Source organism: Cyanistes caeruleus, chromosome 3 (assembly GCF_971803275.1).
Source record: "Cyanistes caeruleus chromosome 3, bCyaCae1.hap1.1, whole genome shotgun sequence".
NCBI classification, from domain to species: Eukaryota; Metazoa; Chordata; class Aves; order Passeriformes; family Paridae; genus Cyanistes; species Cyanistes caeruleus.
In genome coordinates, this window is record NC_141703.1 from 5,239,231 (window position 1) to 5,261,701 (window position 22,471).

At 43.0% G+C, this 22,471-nt stretch overlaps 2 protein-coding genes across 3 annotated transcripts in view; one reads left to right on the plus strand and one right to left on the minus strand.

Annotated features, from left to right (window-relative positions):
• Positions 1–20,666, minus strand: WDR4 (WDR4 tRNA N7-guanosine methyltransferase non-catalytic subunit). The gene is made up of 11 exons (XM_086879588.1): positions 20,539–20,666; positions 18,818–18,880; positions 17,945–18,091; positions 15,481–15,637; positions 14,804–14,916; positions 12,105–12,165; positions 10,995–11,093; positions 5,905–5,969; positions 5,072–5,255; positions 4,120–4,189; positions 1–1,154 (listed from the first exon to the last, which is right to left on the minus strand). The coding sequence occupies exons 1-11, from the start codon at positions 20,658–20,660 to the stop codon at positions 973–975; spliced, it is 1,263 nt and encodes a 420-aa protein (XP_086735714.1). The 5' UTR covers positions 20,661–20,666; the 3' UTR covers positions 1–972.
• The window catches only part of NDUFV3 (NADH:ubiquinone oxidoreductase subunit V3), an 8,531-nt gene continuing 6,718 nt past the window's right edge, over positions 20,659–22,471 (plus strand). The window contains exons 1-2 of one of the 2 annotated variants that reach the window (XM_023924440.2): positions 20,659–20,823; positions 20,922–20,988. In XM_023924440.2, coding sequence (XP_023780208.2) covers positions 20,659–20,823; positions 20,922–20,988 — 232 coding nt within the window. The remainder of the gene's footprint in view (positions 20,824–20,921; positions 20,989–22,471) is intronic. The other variant, XM_086879587.1, reaches the window with a different exon arrangement.

Sequence of the window (22,471 nt, forward strand, 5' to 3'; positions counted from 1 at the left end):
TTAATTCTGAGTACTTTTAATGGACTGTACAGATTTCCACACCTGGTTTTGTGAAGGACATTATATTTCACATGAACATGATACCATCTGGCAGATGAACATTTCTGCCCTGTGATGAAGCAACAAGTGGCCCCATAAGGCTCTTACTGATAACTTCTCAAGAAGATGTATCTCTTGGATAATTAAACTTTGGAAAAGTTCTCCATGAAAAAAGCAGGATGCACTCCAAATTTTGCTCCCAGGCCTCTGGAATGATTTTCACAGACACCAGTAGGATCAAATTGCAATGGAAGGAGCTTCCAATACCACAACGTTGACTGACACGTTTTACTTTTACTTTGCAGCATACAAAATTAACTTTTGCACTTCTTCCTATGGAGATATTCCACAAGTAAGAAGTAATGGATTAGAAGCTAGGCAAAATCCCAACCATATGAACCAAAGTTAAAGGATAAAAACAGAGAAGGCAAAGTCTCAGCTAAAACCTCTCATACCCAGCAGGAATTTTTTCTACACTCCCTTTCCCATACCCAGGTACACTAAGTTAGTTACACTAACTAACAGACTTTTTAAAAAAGTTTACAAAAAAAGCCCCAAAATAAACCAAACCAAAAGTAATAAAAACAAAGTTGCATCCACTTTAATCCGTGTGTTTCCACCTGAAAAAAAAGAAAGCCTGAACACAGTAGGCAAAAAGAAAATCCTGTTTCAAGGAAAATGCCATCTCCAATATTCATATAACATGCATCAGAGATTCCCAGGACTGAGCCACTAACACTGTATTCTGCTAGAAAGTTCAGGCATGTTGTAAATGCATTATTTGCTGCAAACAGGATACTGTCATATCAGCCTGCCTGAAAATCTGAATAAAATTTTAAACCAGTCCTTTTGCATAATTCACTTTTTATGTAAAATCAGTCCACACTTGGATCACTTCCTTTCCTCAAGGCAAAGGGGACAAGCTCACAGCAGTCATAGTGATGCCTCTTCAGTCTTCATCTTTTTTTTTGTCTGTTCACTGGAATCAAGCTGCAGATCCTGCCTTTTCTTCTTCTGCTTCTGTAACCTCTCCTCCTTCCTCTGCAGGTACTCGTCCATGTTCTCAAAGGAGGCCTTGTAGAGGTGGCTGTAGTAGCTCCCTGCACCAACAAAACCTGTAGTTGGAAAAGCAAGAACACAGGTGTTAATTCCCTCAGCAGTCTCATTGATTACTTCCTGGGCTGTAATTTTAGATAGTGGCATTCCAATTCATTTACTGTGGTCCTATCCACTGGATCAGCCTTCCAAATACCTCAAGGGGCTTCAGGAGAGCTGGAGAAGGATTTTCACAAAGACATGTAGTGACAGGACAAGAGGGGATGGCTTTCAGCTGAAGGTGGGCAGATTTAGATTAAATACTGGGGAGAAATTCTCGACTGTGAGGGTGCTGAGGCCCTGGCACAGGGTGCCCAGAGAAGCTGTGGCTGTCCCTGGATCCCTGGAAGTGTCCTAGGCCAGGCTGGATGGGGCTTGAGGCAACCTGGGGTAGTGGAAGGTGTCCTTGCCCATGGCATGGGGATGGTATGAGATAATATTTAATGTCCCTCCCAACCCAAACCACTCTGTGATTAAATATCAACACTTACACTGTGTAAGCCTGATTTGTGTTGGCAAGCACCTGTTCAGCACTCACCAGCCAGGCACATACTCCATTTTTAGGCTAAAAAAATTCATACAGAGTCAAGCACCTCAAAGTGAAGCAAAGAGAGGACACAGCTCACACACTGGACACCTGCAAACTCCAGGACTTCTGTTTTCTAACCGCTGAAGTTGTCCCAAGACCCAAGCACTACAATGGGAGTTGCCACCTAACTGTGCTTAGCTGGCTTTTCTCCTTGACTATTAACTTAAAAGAAGGACAAAGGAGTAGACTTTGAATAGTTGGGTTCTATAGCACATAGATTCCTAAACATTTGTTCCAAAGGTTTTGTTACACCTGTGAATTCAAGGTAATATTCCTCACAGCATCCCCAAGACTGTAGGTTTAGATAAATTTAGCAGTAAACTGACTGCTACCCAAAAATCCCTGATCAGATTGTTTCTGTAGAGAACACAGAATGAGACCAGCTGCCTCGTTCCTTATTTCTAAAAAACTGTTGGAATGGCACTTGACAAAGCCAGTTATCACCAGTTCTCACCTCTTTTCCACTTACCAAAATTCACAATCTTTAAAGGAAAAATGGAAGAGAAATCCAGTAACTGCTAAGGTTTGGTCCTGAAGCTAAGTGTGCTATTCCACAGAAACCCACATACACCCTGTTTCTTGGGAGACAAACAAAGCAAGTTTCCCTTTGTGGTACTCAGAAAAACACAAGCTTTCACTTTCAGGGCTGTTGCACTTAGACAGGCTTTGTTGGCCTTTAGTCCTGGGAGAAACTGCATGCTGCCAGTTTGAATAGCCTGCTCTCCACTTGATCAGTCTGCACTAAATCCTGTTCTGGGACCCAAGAGAGCACAATGTCCAACTGGTTAATGTGTGCAAGGGGGAATGGCTTCAAACTGAGAGTGCGTTTCAATTCAGTATTAGGAAAGAAATTCTCTCCTGTGAGGGTGGTGAGGCACTTTGAACAGGTTTCCCAGAGAAACTGTGGATGCCCCATCCCTGGAAGTGTCCAAGGCCAGGCTGGATGACGCCCTGACCAACCTGGACTAATGGAAAGTGTCCCTGTCTTTAAGGCTCCTTTCAACCCAAACCATCCTAGGATAGTGTGATACTTCCAGATTGACCACTACAGAAACCTCAGACAGGTGAGAAAAGTTTATAAAAGGACAATATGTAGGGATTAGGACTGGATTCAAACAATGTAATGATCACTTGTTCCAGAAGATGGAACTATCTTTGAAGCACTAATTATGCACTGGAATAAGTGCTCATCAAGTGAGCTTCCCCTTACTAATTAACGATAATGAACCCTGTCATGTGAGCTGTGCTCCTTTCCCAGCTGCAGATGAGCTGGTGACTGCATTTCACACTTGTTTGTTCCACGGGCTAATTATGCCCAGAACCTCTCCCCCCTGCCTGCTCTCTTTCCTTCTCTGTGCTCATTTTCTCTCAGACCTCATCCTCCTAATTATCTGCCTGGCTCTAACTATCAAGTCTGCAACATCTCCATGCAAACATCTCTCTTCCAAAGGAGCACCTGACTTGCCAAGACTGCACCACCTTAATTACAATTTAATGACCAACTTAATGACATCTACATGTTAAACCATCCAGTACCAGATATTAGGAGACCTTACACCAGACTGAGCATTTCTGCAGCTCTTCCATCTTTCTATATGGCCACCATGAACAGACTGTAAGACTGATGGGAACTGTAACACGTTTTTTAAGGAAGATTCCAGTCTCCCACCAAAGTACAGGGTAGAAATTCCTGTGAATGAAGTTTCAACACATAATTGCCACAGGCCTTTCTATACCTTGCAGCCACAACCACTGCTATAATTCCAGCTGGGTATTTTTTATAATACAAAAAAAAACTGAAAACATAGGGTGCTTCTGAATGAGGAAAGTAGGCATTATTATTCTGACAGAGACTGGGAGTGGGGCAGGAAGCAAGAACAAAATGAGCCAGCCCTGACACTAAGCAACATCATCTGTTGTCCTATCCAGGGTCACACCTTCCAGTCACAACAGGCTCCACATCTGCCCTGCCAAGGTGGACCCAACAGCTCATCTTTACAGCAGATCTGCTCCATCCTGACTGTCTCCACTGTACCTGTGATAAAGTCTCACACAACCAGCAGGAGACAAGACAACAAACACCAGTATTTGATACCACAGCAGTCAGACAGACTCCAGCAGCTCTGCCAGAGGCTGTCTGGATGCATCCCTGTGATAAGGTGTCGGTGGAAAAGCTATAAGGCTGCAATTCAGCTCTAAATACCTATATGGTTCTGTGATAACAGTGACCTGAACACACTTCATTATCTGCACTGACTTTCACACCAGAGTGATGAAACTGAGAAAAGACTGAGCGATTTCCAACAGCCAGCTGAACTGAACTCAAATCTTGTTCTAAATCTTATGCTTCAGCTGTAAAAACTGCAATCACTGTACCTTTTGGCCAAGTTTCTCACCTTCAAACACTGTCCAGTTGTCTTGGATGTATTTTGACATCTTCTGTAATCCTTTGTCATCAGTTACAGCCTAGGAAAAGAAGGAAGGCTGCATGTTATTTTGGGATTAATAGACAATGTCATGTTTCACAGCATGCTGAAAAATGCAACAGCTCTCAGAAGAGTGTAGTGAAACAGAGCAAGTGTAAAACCTCCATGATCTCTTCCAGGCTCCTTTTTTCTAGGACTGTTACTGAAACCTGGTCTGGAATCTCAAGTTCTGCTAGGAAAGCTTTGCCATTTGAACAAAGAAATTGATTCCCACTTACTAATCTGTAAGGAAAAGAAATATCCCAGGGAACACGTTAGGGTCAAAGAACACACTCTGAAGTTTCATTTAAAACCACTTCATAATTAGCTGGGGACTTACAAGGATAACAAATGAGTTTCCAGTTGTTTAATAGGCAATAAAAGAGAACTTGATAGCACATACCCCAAATTTGATTCCCTGTTCTCACTGAAAATAAAGTAATTCCCTTACTGCTCCCAGAATGCCTTGTCCTGCAAAGGATCCCTCAGAGGCAGGCACAAGGAAAGCTGTGTGGAAAGCATTCCTGAGCAAACCCAAAGGGATTTTGTTGGCTTGTGGTTTTGTTTCTTTTCTAATCAAGTGTAGCCCACAGAAAGCTCAGGCAATAGTTTAAAGTACTGAGTGCTGACAAGCAGTCTGATCCTGCTGTACCAGATGGCAGCTTTAGCTGAGAACAGACACATTGGTGTTCATAAAAAACTCTTGACACCTTTGCATCATTCACAGGTGAGAAGAAGAATGAGATGTGTATCTATGGCTTTTACTCCATCTCAAGACAGAGAGAAAGGTGCCCTTTTAGCTTTCATGGAACAGCAAACTCCACTTCTGTTGTGGCCTCAAGACATCACCAAACACTCAGGATTTTCAGCTTTAAAAATGTACCTTCCACTGTCCATCACATGCTCTGCACAAAAGAAGAGGAGCTTCCTTGTCTTCCTGCAAAATCCACAGGTCTCCCATTTCCTCAAATGCAATGTCCCAGCCTTTGTGTTTCAGAGAGATTTGCTGTTTGTAAACCAGCTGCTGGGCAGTGGCATCGAGCTGAAAGATGTAGACTGTGGGAATACTTTCGAGAGGAAAAACTTAATTACCACTATTACCAAATCCACCTACAGTCATCACTTGTACAGCAAACTACAGACACCCACTATTATTCCAAACAGAGCCAAAGCCAAGTGGTTAGAATGAGCACTTCAAATGCTGTTTGCTTACATGATCTGAGTCAGAAGCTGTAAATACCCCAAGTGTCAAACAGCTTTACAAGTGTTATGTGAAAGAAAAAGCAGTCAGTGCTGCCTCCTCTAAAAGAAAGGGTAGTAAAGGGAATTTCATAAGGATTGCTAAGGACTTTTATGAGGAGTGTTGCTTTGTGGCACACTGGCCTACAGGGCTGCACTTGAAGGAATACACAGCTGAGCACCAGCCAAAATGAAACATCCCCAGCTCTTGTAGATCCCAGCCTCATGTTTCCTCCACTGAGGGAAAGACATCACAAACTCTACAAAAATTAACTAAGCCGGGTAACCCGTGCACTCCCCTCTGCACTCAGAGCAAGTGCAGGACACAGAGGCTTCCTGGGAGGCCACAGGCATTCCTGGACATCTGGAATACCAAGAACTGCAGGCTCAGGGAAAGCCAGTACAGCCAGCAGGGAAAGCTGCTCGTGCCTTTGCAGCAGCTGTGATGACTTTAGGCATTATTCCATCTATTCTTACCTGTCACACAGGATGGCAACATAACCACCTTGACAGCAGTAGGTTATTCTTGACACAGTGTATTTCTATCAGGAATAGAAAAAAAAATATCCTTGTAAGTTTAGACCATTTATGGGCAGAAAATTCACATTCCATTTCACTATGAGCCTTTAAAATTTAGCAGATGTCTTAATTTACAGCAAGTTAAGCAACTTAAATTACCCTCTAACTGCAGTCAAGGATATTTTTGTACCAGTGTTTACTGTTTTATGAAGCTTTCCACACTTCTCCCTTCCACACTGTCCAGAGATCAATTGTAAAGGTTTGAGTGAACTACTCTTAGCAGACAAACCAACAGATGAAGGAAAATGCATCACCTTCAAACATTCTCTTCTGCAATGCTAATGGGGAAAACATTGACATTAAGCCTGCTCAGGCAGAATATCACTCCAGCAGTTCAGATATTATAAACACAAGCTATTAGTTGCTGTTGTGTTTGTTAAAAAACGAAGATAGTGATGCATAGCTAATATCCCTAATATCCCTGCTGTGCTGCCTGTGTTTCAACCTGAGTCTGGGTGAAGCCATCCTGCTCCACAGAAAATGTGTTCTGAACAACAAGGAAGGCCTGCCTGAGGCTATTTTCCTCATTAAATAAAAACAACAAAACCAACAAAAAGCCCCACATCAAACTCCCAATTTAGAAGTTGCACAGTTTTATCTGGGAGAGAAGCAGCACTTTTGCTGCACAAAGCATTCTACTTGAAATATAAAACAAATGATTTGAGACTCCTGGAGTGGGGAGGACTTGGGAGGAGCAGAAAAACTGCAAAATGATGTCCTGGGGTGCTTTTGCAAAAGTATCTATTATATAACGTGAATGCCAAAACTGCAACAGCAAAAGGCTGGTTCTCAAGTGTATTTTATAAGCAGCAACAACACCAACACTGCTGATGACTAAAACCTTCCAAGCAGAGAAGCAGAGAGTTATTTCCTTTAGGGAAGGGAAAATACATCTTTTTGACACTCTGCTGGCAGAATTCTGACGGATCCTCAAGTATTCTTCTTTTTAACCTCCACCTCTTCCCTTAACACGACACTGGTGACTGGACAGAACCTCTGGTTCACTACTAAGGGTAAATTTGGGAGTCAGCACAGGATTTTACCCTTGAAGCTACCAGCTGATGTATAGGCATTGTCAGGGTGCTTGTTTCACAGTTTTGCAATCCATGTCGGAAAGCAAAACAAGCTGTACAGCTTCCAAAAATTCAAGTCAGCAAGTTTAACACCAGAAGCTATTTTGTCAACAGCACATGATGCAACCACTGAGAGATAAAACAACTGTGGGAAAGAAAATTAATTCATGGTATAACAGAGTTAGAAACAATTTTTTTTTTCTCCAGCACATGAGAAAAATTGTGTGATATGATTTCACAGGAGGAAGCAAGAACAGCATGCACACACTTTTCACTCATCTCAACCACCTGTTTGGACAGAAGAGAAGCACTTAATAAAAAACTTTATCAAAAGGACTGATATGGTCCAGAGCTCCTGAGAACAGATGGGACTGATCTCCTGCTACTCTGCAGAAATATGAAGTTATTGGTCCATATTTAGCACTGGGACCCAGGACCCCTGTTTCACACAGACATAAAAGATTGTTCCAAGTACCAGGTAGGATGAGTGGGCTGAACCATTAAGGTTCTCTGTAGCTAATGTGGCTAAATGCTGTTTCTGCAGGATGGAGCCACTTTCACCACAGGTTTGGAGTAGAACTGACAGCTCCTATTTACTGCAAGCCATGAGTGGGTTCTTCAGACACTTAAAGGAGCAAGCCAAGATACAGACATATAGATATGTATATATATAGATATAAAGCTGAAACTTGTGCTATTTATTTCTAATAACAAAGCTCTGCCTCTCTGCCTGTTGCCTGACAAACATGCAGGGAAGTGCCCACCTACACAGCCAAGTGCTTTGTTAGAGAGACAAAGGGTTCTGTGAACTTGAATTAGGCAGCAGCTCTCTCCCAACCCCACTGGAGGAGGGAGGAGGAGGCTGTTTTGATTTAAACCAAGTTTTATTCACAGCTGGAAAGAGACAGGAAAATGCATCTTCTTTCCAAGTTCTTCCCATGTGTGGGTAAGATAAAAAAAATCAGCAAAATGAATGCAAGACCCACAGCAGTATCATGGTCAAGGGCAAGGCTATGAAATCAGTTAAGGAAGGGCCACAAGAACATTCTGTGATAAACAGATGTTCACTTGATACTCTCTGAACTCAAGTCAGTGTTTACATGACACTGTTATCAGCCTGCCAACACCTTAAAATTAACTTTTGATGTCATCTGTGAGAAGAGGTGACCCTATAAAAAATTAATATATTGGTGCATTGGGGTAGAGTTGTGCAATTTATGTTCTGGACTTTAAACAAGCTTCTGCTGTCAGGAGGATAAGATGAGGTGAAAGCTCTGAAGCAGGAAAATATTTATATAGCACTATGGAATTAAAAGAATTACTCCCATTCTAGTGGGAAAATGAACTGAGGATCTGTAAGCCATCAGCTGAAACCAATGCTACACTGCTGAAAACACTCCTACATTCCCCAAACAGACACATATTCATCATCTGCCAAGCCAAATAAGCCCACATTTTTGTGCTCACATGACCCACCATTACTGATGATTCCATCCTCACTGAGCTTCAAGCTGTGTTTAAAGCTCCAGTGCATTCACACTGGCTATCAATGGTGAAGATGAAATATAACAATACAAACAAACAAATAAATAAATAAAAAGCACTTATATCCCCATCTGATCCTGGCTGCAGAGTCTTTTGCAGACACTGTGCTTGTTACAGGCTGCAAAGTGCTGACTCAGGAGATGTGTCCTTAAATTGAGACCACAAATGTCACTCAAGGCTGTGGAGATGAATTGTGATACACCTGGATGCACAGCATGACTAAACACTGTCACCAGATGTCACCTCTGGCATTTCTAGCACTATGATGCCAGCAGAACACCTGTGAGAGTGAACAGTATCCAGGATTTCATAGACTCAAGCCACCATGTGGCTTCCAACACCACCACACGTGGCAGTGGATGGAAAAACTGCAAAGCACTTGAAGGAATAAGGTTTATTACTTAATTGCTGTGTTCTATTTATTAAACCACAGTTTGTGGGCTTTCCCTTTCTGTCTTTGCTTACTCACACTGAGGTAAAGAAGTTAAATGGAGACTCCTCAAGCAAAGGCCATCTCCAATTTCTCCTGAGGCTACATCAGCATGAACAGTATCTCGTGGAAGGGATTTTATTAGTATTAGCAAGTATTACTAAACTACAAAGAAAAACACTCTAAGAGAGTTGGAGAGGTTTTCTTAGATCAGTTCCTACCTGAAGCAACAGGTTTTTTGACATTTGGCAACATAATGTCAAATATCAAAAAATAATTTATCCAATGCTACATTCAAGGTTCATTATATATTAATATAATATTGTATTTTCGTTTAATATTATATTAATATTTTTTTTGGATTGCAATCAGTGGAATTAGGGTTCAGTGTCAGATCAAGCACTGCTAATTTACACACAAGCCATCTTAATAATGTGAAGCCAGTCTAAGCAACAAATAGTATTTTTAATATTAATCACAGAATTCCCCACTTCAGTTAGTTGCTTACTTGTCCTCAGTGATCCTAGAAATCTAGGAGGCAAACTGTTTTAAAATAAACCTATTATTCCCTCTAAAACAAATGCTCAACTTCTGCTGCACCCAAAGTATCAGTGGATATCAGTTAGATGGGCTTGTCACACCATCATGTACCTTTTTCACTTGCCAAAAACCCCAAGAATAGCTTTTTCAAAGATTTCAAGCACTGGCATCAAGCTGAAATGGGGCAGAGACCTCGTGCATGTGTGTGAGAAGTGTGTGGCTCAGGAGTGTTTTCAAGAAGACTCTCAGGTCCAAGGAGCAGGTTAGATTGTCCACATGGATATCACCCTGAATTCCTGCTAACAGGAACTCTGGCCCAAATCAAGATTTCCAGTATCTAAATAGGAAAGCTGTAATGAAAGTGGCTCCCCAGCTGGGGGGAGGTGAAGCACAGCACACTTCTACCAAAACCTCAACACAAAGGAGGGAAGGAAGGCATTTTCAATTCAATTTCTGCCTGGATATGGATTCCACACTGGATTTGCCTCAAGAGCCATGCCTGGCTTCCCAGTCACCTGGGAACTGGGAGGCAGCTGTGTTCTGCAGGGAAAGAAGTGTTTTGGAGATTCACATGAAAAATCACAAGCAGGATGGGTGGTGAGGTGAACTCAAATAACCCAGCAGATGAGTAGGTGGTTTAATTCCATGCATGCAGCAGGGACAAGGACAGTGCTATTTCACTGCTAATTGGTCTTATGCCACATTAGATGACAAGAAAAAAACAAATCTAGATTTCAAGCACTACCAGAATGACTGCTCACATCAGGTGAGCATTTCAAATCACAGCAGCACCCCAAACTTGTGTGTGTGAAGTACAAGCTGGAAGCTCAAGAGAGCTCCTGGGGCATTCAGTTTTCATGTAGGACTCATACATTTAAATTTTGGTCACTGTCCAGCTGTGAGAGAACCTAAAATAACAAGCCCAGCATTTTGACTCCACAGGGCACTACAGCAGGTCACTGGTTAAAAATATTACAAAGCTTCTTCTTCCTCAGGAAAATTGCAACTTTAACACTTAAAATTCTAAGCATTTAAAAAAAATGGGTGAATGTTTGTATCTTCTCATTGTCACATGATGTTTTCTGCCTAGGAGACTACAACACCTGTGGTTTTGGAAAAGAAATTTCAAGGGAAGGCTTTGTCCACTGTCCAGAACTTAAATGTGGGAAGAATTAGGAGCAGCTTCTTTTGGTTACTGCTTGGCACATTTTAGAAATTCACACAAAACACAGGAATGGACTTCAGGGACTGTCTTCCCAAAATCCCAGACTTTTGTAACAGTTTTTGTAAGTTCTAAACCCAGTGACAGAAGGGAAGCACTTCCAACGAAATGCAACCACCACGTTTGGCTGTCCCAAGGATCAGGAGCACAGCAAAAGCCCTGGCACATATGGACATACCTGGTCTGGTTTGGTTGCCTGAGGCCCACAGATGGTACTCAGCTGACAGCAGTGCACTTCTTCTCCACTTTTATACTCCCAAAGTCTCAGAGTGGAGTCCTGGACAGATGGAAGTGGACACAAGTCTATCACTACCAGCACTCAGGCAAAGAGGCCACTCCTGGCCTACAGCTAAACCCCGTTTCCCTGAAGAGCTCCCCACAGAAGCTGCTAAATAATCACTTAGTTAAGACCTCAAATTGCAGATAAAGCATTTTAATTAACATAATTTCCCCCTGCATTCTAAATTATTCAATCATGCTAATTTTATTTCTCCTTTTGAAGTGGAAATTGGGTAGCTGGAGGAGGGCATTTTAAGCCTGTCTCCAACAGCACAGTCAAACATGTGCTCAGCATTTTAATGGCAATTCTTTCAGGCTGCCCTTCTCTGCCCCACGCTCTTGTTATCAACCAAATTCTCATTTGATTTAGCAACCTCCTGAAGAGAGGCTAAACACCTCTCTGGGAAAACAAAGCCAAGAGCATTTGCCAAGAGTGAAATACAGCCACATGCAACACTAGCATTAGAGCTGCTTCAGTAATTAGAGGGACAAGAACCTTAGGGAAGCAAGAACAGCAATGCCAGGAGTTACTGTGATCTTCACAGGAAACATCATTTATTTCCTGTGCAGTTTTGGCAGTTTGGGGAACTAAGAATACTGCTTCCTTTCTTTTAAGTCTACTCCATCTCTGTACAGGTGTGGCATGGCAGCAGCATGCCATCAGTTCAGGAAAAGGGCTGGGGAGGGAAGGGAGAGAACATTCATTTCTACAGTTCTCATCCAAGCAGACAGTGTCTGTGCTCCAGAGCAAAAGCTAATGGTAACTTCACCATCCCAAAGATGCCTTTTACTATAAGCACAGTAAAAGGTTCTTATGTGACCCAGCAACAGAATGGCTGAACACAGAACAGAACCAAGAAAAAGGGGCAGGAGGAGGAGGGAGGCCATGCTGTAAAACATGAGAGATTATTCCAAGTATCCCAAGGAATTTGAATTGGTATAAATAATAATAAAAAACCCCCCAAACATACAAAAACCAACACTTTTTGGAAGTAATTGCAATACATACCCCAGAAGCTGACAACAGCAGGTCAGGACAGTTGGGTATTACAAGTATTTTGCTTACAAACCTAAAGGAAAAGCAGTCAGAGTTGAACTCTCTTGATTGACATCCTGGTTTTTAAACATAGACAGTAAGAGAAAACAGCAGTTTTAAAGAGAACCTTACAATAAACAAACAGATTTTCCATATCAAGATAACTAGGAGGAAGAAAATGTCACCAGTACTTAGTAAATATATGCACTACACAAACTACTGACTTTCTACTTAATAAAGAACTTCATTTCCCCATTTGCACTGAGGGAATTCTACTGACTTCCTCCCAGCTGAGAACATTGTCATTTAGATGAAAAAATGCCAATGGAGACAGATTTACTCAGGTGGCACATTCCCATTTCTCAGTTCATGAAGCACATTAAAAACATGAATCAACAGATCCTTTAGAACACAGCAGTGATGGCTCAGCCTCCAGAGTGCCACATCTCTCCAGCCACAGCTGGGAGATCATTTAAAAACAATCTTTACAGAATTTTAATGTGGCAGTTTACCAGTGCCTACATTCAGCCAGAAGTTCTGTTTTCCAGAAGTTGGTGATCCTGCTTTGTCTTTGGTGAGTAGTGAGGACCTGAGCATCTGGGGATCATTATTATCTCAGAGCTCACCAATCTCAAATACAGTGACCTGAGCAGAACTTGACCTGAATGACACAGTATTGCCTTTAAAAACAGGCACAGCTTTAAAGCCATAGAGTGAAAAAATAAAAGGAAAAGATTTGGTCACAAACTTCAAAGACAAACTCCAAAGTCAAAGCAGGCACAGCAGATCCAGCAAGAATCATCATAAGCCCCACAGAGAGAAGAAAATCTAAGACTGTGAAATGAGACAATTATTGCTTTATGTAACCCTTTTTTATTAATGTCTAATTTAAACATTGAATTTTTGAATATATTTCAATTAATTTAAACCGCTTTTCACTCTGCAACCATGAATACCTTGAACATTTCAGGAATGGAGATCCACAACTTCCCTGGGCAACCTGTGCCAGTGTCTCACCACCCTTACAGTCAAGAATTTTTTTTCCTAATAGCTAATCTAAGCCTTCTGTAAGTTCAAAGCCATTCCCTTTTGTCCTGTGACTCCAAGCTCTTATAGACTCTCTCTGTTGGGGTCAGAGCCACAGGAAATATTCCTTTATCTTTGCTGACAGGCTCTGACACCCAAGAGAACACTGAGTTTAACCTAAAGCTATGGAGAAAGCTTCTAGAACTAAGCAGAGAAACTGAGAATGTGAGTGTGAGATAGATAGAACTGTATTGAATTACTGGGTGAAAAAGTTAAGAGTTTGGAGTTTTACTTATGTTAATATGTGAGATACAAAATGGAGGATTTGAGGTGTTGTTGCTTTCCTCTTCTTGTCCTTCATCTTCTTCTTCTAAGGGTTTTTGGGTAATAAAGAGTGTTTGGATAAAGAATTTCACATTGCAGCACACAGGTGTCAGGTCACTAAAAGAAATAACTTACTTGCCATTTGATTATTGGAAAAATAGACACATAAAAGACCTTGGAGAGGTTCTTTGCTCTCCATTTTGCACCTTGCTTCCCCAGTGTATATAGCTCCTTGTACTCTGTAAATATGTAATATAGATAAGAAAGAATAGACAATTGAGCCTGAATATGAGAAAACAAGTCTCTCTCTCTCATCTGTCTGGGTCCTGGGAATATGAACCCAGCCACCAATGTCACACCCTGACACTCTCCATCTTCCTGGTAGGCTCCCTGCCCTGAATGTATTTCACAGTGCAGTCTCCAGCTCTCTGCACTCTGGTGTCCAGGCAGGCATGCTTTATCCATCCTGGTGACACAGCCAGGTTTTCTGCATTACCACAGAACCTACAAGTCTGAGTTCTGCACTGAGATGCCATTAATTTATGCACATGTTCAAACCTCAAAAGACAGTTCCTAAGACTTCTCTTATTCCCAAGAATAAGATAGGCTTCATCCTGAGGCAATGTTCTGGAGCTTCCTGGGACCAGCATGTGGAAGGAGATGATTCTGCTCCTCTACTCTGCTCTGGTGAAGCCCCAGAGGAGGCTGTCTCCAGCTATGGAGTCCTGGGTACAAGAAGCACATGGATCTGTTGGAGCAGGTCCAAAGGAGGCCATAAAAACAAGAGGAGGGCAGGAGCATCTCTGCTGTGAGTAAAGGCTGAGAGAACTGGGGGTTCAGCTTGGAGAAGGGAAGGTTCTGGGCAGACCTTAGTGCAGCCTTCCAGTTCCTAAAGAGGTCTTACAAAAGAGATGGGGACAGATTTTTTTAGAAGGACCTTGGAACAGGAGGAGGGATAATTACTTTAAACTCATGGTAGACTTAGACTAGATATTTAGGAATAATTTTTTTTCACAATGAGGTTGGTGAAACACAGGCTGTCCAGAGAGGTGGTAGAGCCCAATGCCTGGAAACATTCAAGGCCAGTTTGGACAGCACTGTGAGCAACCTGATCTTGTTGAAGATGTCCCTGCTCATGGCAGGGGGGGTTGGACCAGATGACTTTTAAAGGTCTCTTTCCACCCAGGCCATTCCATGATCCTATCACAGACCAAGCTGTTGTTTAGTGTGATTTGAGGAGAGATTTCACCCACTGAGAGTGGATGAGGGTGGCTGTGCAGGGAATGGCTGCACACAATGGCTCTGGCACACGAGGCACTCACTCTCTGTGTCCCATGCAGTAGGATACAATACTGTAGGGAGCCTTTGTCAAGCTGACTCTGATCTTCTCATCTCTGTCTGCAGTTAGGATATACCGGTCATCAGGGCTCAGGGCCTGTTGGGAAAGGGAGTTTTAGTGTCCAGCAGTTCAAGGCTTGAAATTCTTCTTAACTATGAAAAAGAGTATATCCTTATCCCAGAAGGCAGGTACAAACCTCTCTTTTCCACCAACAATGGAAGAGTAAATCTTTGGGACAGTAACTTTCTCACTAAGAAAAGCAACGCTGACTTCCAGATCCAGTGAAAGCCACTCAGCCCCAACAGTAGAGCTGGAAGACCCTTTGCATCTTAAAAAAAATTTTTATCACAATGCAGAGCTCAGCTCTCATGGCAGAGTGGATGAACTCCCATAGACACTCTGTCACCAAGACTTCTGTGAGTGTAACATGAAGACTTTTTCAACACTCATAAGCTTGTTTCCTTACCAAACTCTGCCAACACTAACTCAGTAGGAAGAAGTCTGGACCACATTTCATTTATGTATTACCAAAAAAAATAAAATAAAATAAGTAATAATAATAAAAAGTAGCAAACTACAAATCTGAGACAAGAGCAACAATGAGAAACCCAAGCACAAGCAGGAATGCAGGTTTGTAAATACACAGAGGCAGACACTTACCACATCCAATAGCAGAGAGACATGACCCAGCTCAAGTTTTCCATCTGCTTGAGGTTCTGTTATTGAGTAAGAATAGACATCTCCAGACTTATCTGCAACAAAAATCTTCTCCTCTGCAGCTGTGATAACCAGGGATGTGCACCTCCTGTTCACAAACCTGAAAGACAAATGGTACAGCTTGAACAGCTCTGGATGGCAGCCTCAGCAAGTCTGGAAGTTAAACAGGCCAAAAGGCTGGGCAAAAAGTTCTCAGATGCAACATTACTGAAATGGCAGTGATGAGAGCAACATTATGGGGCTGAAATAGCACTTTTGAGTCTAGTAAATGAGTGAATTATGTAATAGCAAACACCTGGGGTGGGGGGAGGAACAGGAGACCATTAAAAGCTGCATGACTGCATTTTGCTTTGGTATTTTCTCAACTGAGCACCTCACCCAGGCAGCATGCCAGGACTCTAATGAAGGCTGGTAAACTTCCTTGCACTCTACATCATAAAAACATGAGTTAAACACATAGAAAAGACAAGGCAGGATTTGTCCTATTAGGAATCCTTTGCAGCAACACTTTTAAAAACTGTGTAGGAACTGATCCTCCAGTTGCCACTCTGTACTGTGAAGGGAAACCCTTCATGGAGAGACTTGGAAATATTTTCTCCTCATATACCAATTCAGAGAGCCACAGGCTCCACATTCCTTGTCCAGACAAAGCTCTGAACTTGAACTCTGAGTTTCCCTCATCATCTGCCATCATGATAGTTCCAGTTGCCAGTGTAGCAGGTAACAGTTCTCTTACAACTGCTCAGATAAACATAAGGACCACAGATACCAGAAAACAGTTCCTTTGTGTTAGCACAGGACTGTGGGATCATAGAAAATGGATATTTATATTCACCTACTCTGAAATTCAGTGGCCATGTGGAGGCAACAGGACAATACACTATGTTTCAGGTAGGAAGAGAGAAATAACCAGACTTTTTAATGGCTACTTAAAGGAACACCACAACAACAGGATCACAGGCAACACAGTTCCAAAAAAGGTTACTTTGCCAACCAGAAAGTCTTGCTCCAAGTTCATTGTACCACCTGTGATCTTGAGCACAAAGATTCAAAATTCCCCTTTGTCTAACACAAAGGCCAGCACTGTGTGAGACTTTCATACAGCTTGCTACAAAACACCAGCTCAAGTCACACAGTTCAAACTCTGGCATTGTTATCCATGCAGAAAGCCTTTTGTCTGTGTTTATTCCCAGTTTCCCAATATGAGGTAATAACATTCCCAAAAATTCTAGCTGTGGTCCTAGTTAAACCTTCAGCAGAAACAAAACACCAAACAATTATCCAGTAGCATGTTACAGGCAAGACACACAAGGCAGGGCAGCAGGGAAGGCAGGACACAGAATGAACAGAACAGGGCATTTCTGGCTTTGTCACAGAACGTCCTGAGTTGAAAGGGACCCACAAGGATCATTGAGTCCAACTCCTGGCTCTGTAAAGGACACCCCAACAATCCCACCACCTTTGCACAATGCCTGAGAGCATTGTGCAAAGACTTCTTAAGCTGTGTAAGCCTTGGTGCTGTGACCACTTCCCTGGGGAGCTGCTCCAGTGCTCAACCATTCTGGGTGAAAAACCTTTTCCTAATACCCAGCCTAAACCCCCCTTGGCACAGCTTCATGCTGTGACCACTTCCTCAGTGCAACACTGTTTAACCCCAAGGCTCCATCCTGTATCCTACACACCAGAGCCAAGCTACAGAGACAAGATTTACTTTTTTTTTTTTTTTTTGCAACCAGGGTCTCACATTTGTCAGAGACCAACAGAAGCAGAGATATCACATGCTCAGGTACTTTTTCAGGAAGCCCTTCACGGTCCTGGTTTTCCTACAGAGAACTGTCACAAGCAGCAGCAGAAAACTTGGAACTGGAGGACCTCTGGTGGACAGCTACAGGCTGTTTCCTCAAGAGGAATGTACTGAAGAAAAGCAGCTGCAGCATCTCTGAGGATGTGCTTTTTGAAAAGATCACAACTTTTTAGAAAGTTCACAAACTCTCCAAAACTCCTCAAAATCAGAAGGAACAGAGAATGCACTCACTGAACTGCTCAGTATTATTTACAGGCCCAACCCCAGTGTACCAAGAGCAGGTAAAGTTTTAGTTCCTACAGAAAAAAAAATCACTGGGTTTGGAATAAGGATAGAGATTATCCTTCCTTGGACAGTGATATTAAACATCTGCACTCCCACTCTTGGTGAGAGGAAGACCACACATCAATTCTTCACAAATACTCTGAATTCCCAAAAGCATTAAATTTGTTTGAGCGAGGGAATTAATAAAAAACAAACAAAAAAAACCAAACCAAACCAAAAAAAACAGCAAAAGGAAGCAAAGTAATAACAAACATCAACATCCCAAAGAGAACTCTAAATCCATCAGCCATAACAGCATGCACCATCCTGCTTCCTTACCTGACACTAACACATTCCCAGGAAGGCTTTGTACGAAACAGAATCAGGCGTTTGTTGTCATCTGTCAAGGCAAAATAATCTCCTGATGGGGAGAAGGCAAAAGCCAGGATGTCATCACTTCCTTTATCTGTCACTTTTCCATCCTGCCTAATAGAGAGAAGGGGACCAACAGTTCACAATCTGATAGCTACTAAGTTCCCTCAGGAGGTTGTTCCCAAACCATCAGGAGTGTGAAGAACAAAGTAAAACTTTAAATGCTTTTATTTCTGCTTAAAATGTTGAGCCAACATGGACATTAATGCAAAGAAATAACCCAAGACAAGGGAAACTGATAGAATGTCTAGGCTTGTATCAAAACCTGTTTAGAAAGCAAAAGTTTGTGCTGGTACAGCTTGATATAAATTATGAAGAAAATGATAATATGTTTTCTGTTTGGCTACAAGTAAAACAATGTCCAGGGGCTGAATCTAAGTTAAGAAAAATACTTTTGTGTGTGTGTGTTTTGAATTTTCACGCAGAGAACAGATCTGGAGGAGAACCTATGTAAGTGCTTTGTGGGTTTTTTTGGTTTTAGATGTCTAACAAAGAAGGCAGGACTTTTCCACAAATGTCTTGACTGACAAGAGAGAGAATTATTGATTTTGCCACTGCTGATTCTCTGAAAAAAAAAAGAGAAAAAAGTGCACAGTGGAATAAAACTCTGTGTGAAATCAAAACAAAAATTAGATCCATATATATCCATCAGGGTTAGCAAAACCAACCCTTCATCTGCTCAAGGAGTTATCCTGTGGCTTTCTTTTACTGCCTTCACTGTCACACTGAGATGTGTGGGATGAGAGATGCACCCCCCAGAAAAAGAGCAGATTTTCTCACCCCTTCTCTCCTAAGGGCTGCTTCTCCGCACTGCTGCAATCGTACACAAAGAGACTCTCATCACTGCAAGGGAAAAACAAACCTAAAATTACTGGCACTAGAACAACCAGGAACTTAACTACAGAGAGTGGCAACTCTTTTGTAAGATTCTCTTATTTTAGTTATTGGGCACAACTGCCCCACATCTCGAGAACCACCTCTGCCCAAGTGCTACAGACGTGGCAGAGGCTTAAATTTTGGACTATATGCACACGTCAAAAAGGAAATCCTTCCCTGCTGGTGAAGAAACCCTGTATTTTGCATAAACTTTACCTCTGTCAGACTCAGCACATCTGTCAGTAGCATTTACCCAGTCACAGAATCAGGTTGGAAGAGACCATTGTGGATCATCTGGTCCAAGCTCCCTGCTCCAGCATGGTCATCCCAGAGCACATGGCACAGGATTGTGTGCAGACAGGTCTGGAATATCTCTAGAGAGGGAGACTCCACACCCTCTGGACAATCTGTGCAGTGCTTGGTCACTACAAGGAAAAAAAGTTCTTCCTCATGTTCAAGTGGAACTTCCTGAGCATCAGTTTCTTCCCATTGCCTCTTGTCCCATTGCTGGGCACCTCCAAGCAGAGCCTGGCCCATCCTCTGACACCTCCCTTCAGATGCCACACAGAATCTCAGAATCATTCAGGTTGGAAAGGACCTCTGGAGATCACCCAGTCCAACCCCCTGCCAGGCAGGGTCACCCAGAGCAGTGACACAGAACACATCCAGGGGGTTTGGAATGTCTCCAGAGAGGGAGACTCCACACCCTGCCTGGGCAGCTGTTCCAGAGCTCTGCCATCCTCAACATAAAAAAATTCTTCCTTGTGCTGAGAGGTGCAACTTCTTGTGTTTTATTTTATGGCCATTGCTCTTCATCCTGTCACTGGGCAACAGGAGTTGGAAAGAGTCTGGCACCATCCTCCTGGCACCCAACTTGGAGCTATTTATATGCACCTTCCTTATAGGCATAAAATAGACCATTATTACATATGGTCTATTATTACATATTATTACATTATATATGCCTATATAGGTGTTATTATATAAAATAATACTGTATATGTTCTACACATGTATAGTTTTATATACAATGCTGTACAGATACACATAACACATGTTATATATGTTATACATAAACATTATATATATACACACACTTTTTTACAAGTTACATACAAATATACATGTATGCTATATGTATAACGTATATGTATATATGATAAAAAATATAACATATATGTGTATGTATGTATATGTGTATATAAGTATATGCATATATGCATATGTATGTATGTATGTGTATATATACACATATGTATATATATATGTGTATATATACATATATGTATGTATGTGCGTGTATATATATATATATATATATGTATATGCTTTATGCTATATATAATCCAACTGGGGGAGCACAACAGTGACAGAAAACCGCCAAGACTATAAAGTTTAAAAGTGATGTTTCTGTGACAGAAAACGCCGACAAGGAGCACGGAAAGGCACGAACGGCAGCAGGGCCAGCGGCTCCGGCACGGCGCCACCACCTCCCCGCGCTAACAGCGGGGCCACACACGGGCCCCTGCCAGCCCCTCAGGGGGCACCGGGCGGCCTCCGCCGCCCCGAGCCGCCAGACCCCCCCGCGCCCCGCAGCTCCCCGGCCCCGCACGCCCCGCACTGACCCGCTGCGCCCGGGCCGCGCCGCCAGCAGCCGCCCCCCGCCGCTCGCCACTGCCATCGCCCCGCGCAGCGCCAGCGCCGGCCGGGCCCCGGGGCTGCGCCCGCCGCCATCGCCGCCCGCCATGCGCCCGCGCCGCCACGTGCGCGGTTGCGTCACCGCGCCCCGCGCTGACGTCACCCCGCGCCGGCCCCGCCCACCGCGAGGCCGCGGGGTCGCCGTGAGTGCTCCGGGCAAGATGGCGGCGGCCGCTGCGCTGAGGGGCGGCGGGCGGGCGGTGACCCGCGAGGTAAAGGGGCTCCTCGGGGCGATTTCCTGCCCCCACATTCCCTCAGCTGCCGGAATTTCCTCCCGCTCTGTTAACTCGTGTTGTGTTGTGCCGTGCAGGTGTTGCAGATGGAGGCGCGGGGGCTTTGCACGAAGCCGGTGGGCACCGGGACGGCGCCGCCAAAGAGTAAGAGGGTGGTTTGGTGTGAGGGGTATGGGGGTGTCAATAAAAGGAATGGGTGAGGAGACCTGGGGAAGGGTCACGCCTCAGAAGAGGCGCTGCATAAGCTGGGAAAAACAAGGACTGAAAGGTCACCGCCATGTAAACGAGGCTTCTGATAAAATGTACCGCGTAGTAATAAAAGTAAAAGTAAAGGTCTGGCTGTGTGGAATATATTTATAGGCCATATGTATATGTATGTATATGTACATGAATATAGTTTTATATTTAAGAGCTTGTCACTTCTTTCCTGTTTATCTTCACTTTAATATTCAAGGCCAGGCTGGTTGAGGCAGTGTCAGACTGTTCAACCTGTAGGAGGGCGAATGGCTTCAAACCGAAAGAAAGTAGGGTTAGATTAGATATCAGGAAAAAATTCCTCACTGTGAGGGTGGTGAGGCCCTGGCACAGGTTGCCCCCGGAAGCTGTGGATTCCCATCCCTGGAAGTGTTTTTAATGAAGTGCAAAATCTACTTTTTAACTTTAGATGTTCACCCTTGTCCTTTGAAATGTTTGTGTAATCAGTGTTAAAAAATAGAAAGACATAGAGAAGGACTTCCAAGATCCAAATATCCCAGACAGCAGCTCCAGGCAGCAGTGAAAGAAGCTGCCATGGCCCTGCTGTGTTAAATTTGGTTATAATGCTTCTTGCCCCATAGATTTGCAAGCCTGAACCTTGGTTTGGATGCTGCCCTGCATCCCGCATGGAGGAGTATTTGAACCCCTTTTATCCCTGACCAGAGTCAAAACAGGAATACAAATTTCAAAGACTGATGCCTTGTTTGTATAAATGGAGGCTCAGTGGTTCAGTGAGGTTTCCTGTCCCAAATTAGAGATCCAGGTGCTGAAACAGAGAAGCTCCGTGGAACCATACGTAGGAGTGATCAGACTTGTTGACTGCTGTTGAAAAGATCACTGAAAGAGTAGTTGAAGGCTGACTTCTGCCACCTTCTTAAATGCCAAAGCAAATAAAAGCCTGGCTGTTCCACTAAAAAAGCCTTCACTGCATAGATTGATTGAGCAGCAAATTGCTTTTTATTATGATTTGTTTTTTTGCATTAAGTGTGTTTAAGATGCACTTTAGTATCAGTTTCTGGATTCACTGTGCTGCAGCTTTGATTTGTGTCAGCAGCCCTCTTAGGCCAGCTCTCCCAGCCAGCTGCTTCCCCTGCAAGCACTCCAGGTTAATTAAGATGTATAAGATGCCAGATTCTGGCTGGAACAGGATGTGCAAATTTTCCTTGCTTTGATAAAATGGTCATGTTTACATACAGAGTCAATGATGGGAAATAGACCTATAATTTCTGCCTGTCACCTCTCTGAGTGTGAACAGGCTTTAAATACATGTTGGGAATGATGCTGATGTTCAGGAAGAACACATCTGGGAATGATATTTCTGTGACTGATTTGGATATGTTGTTCTTTTGGCAACGTGATACAGGTACAGATT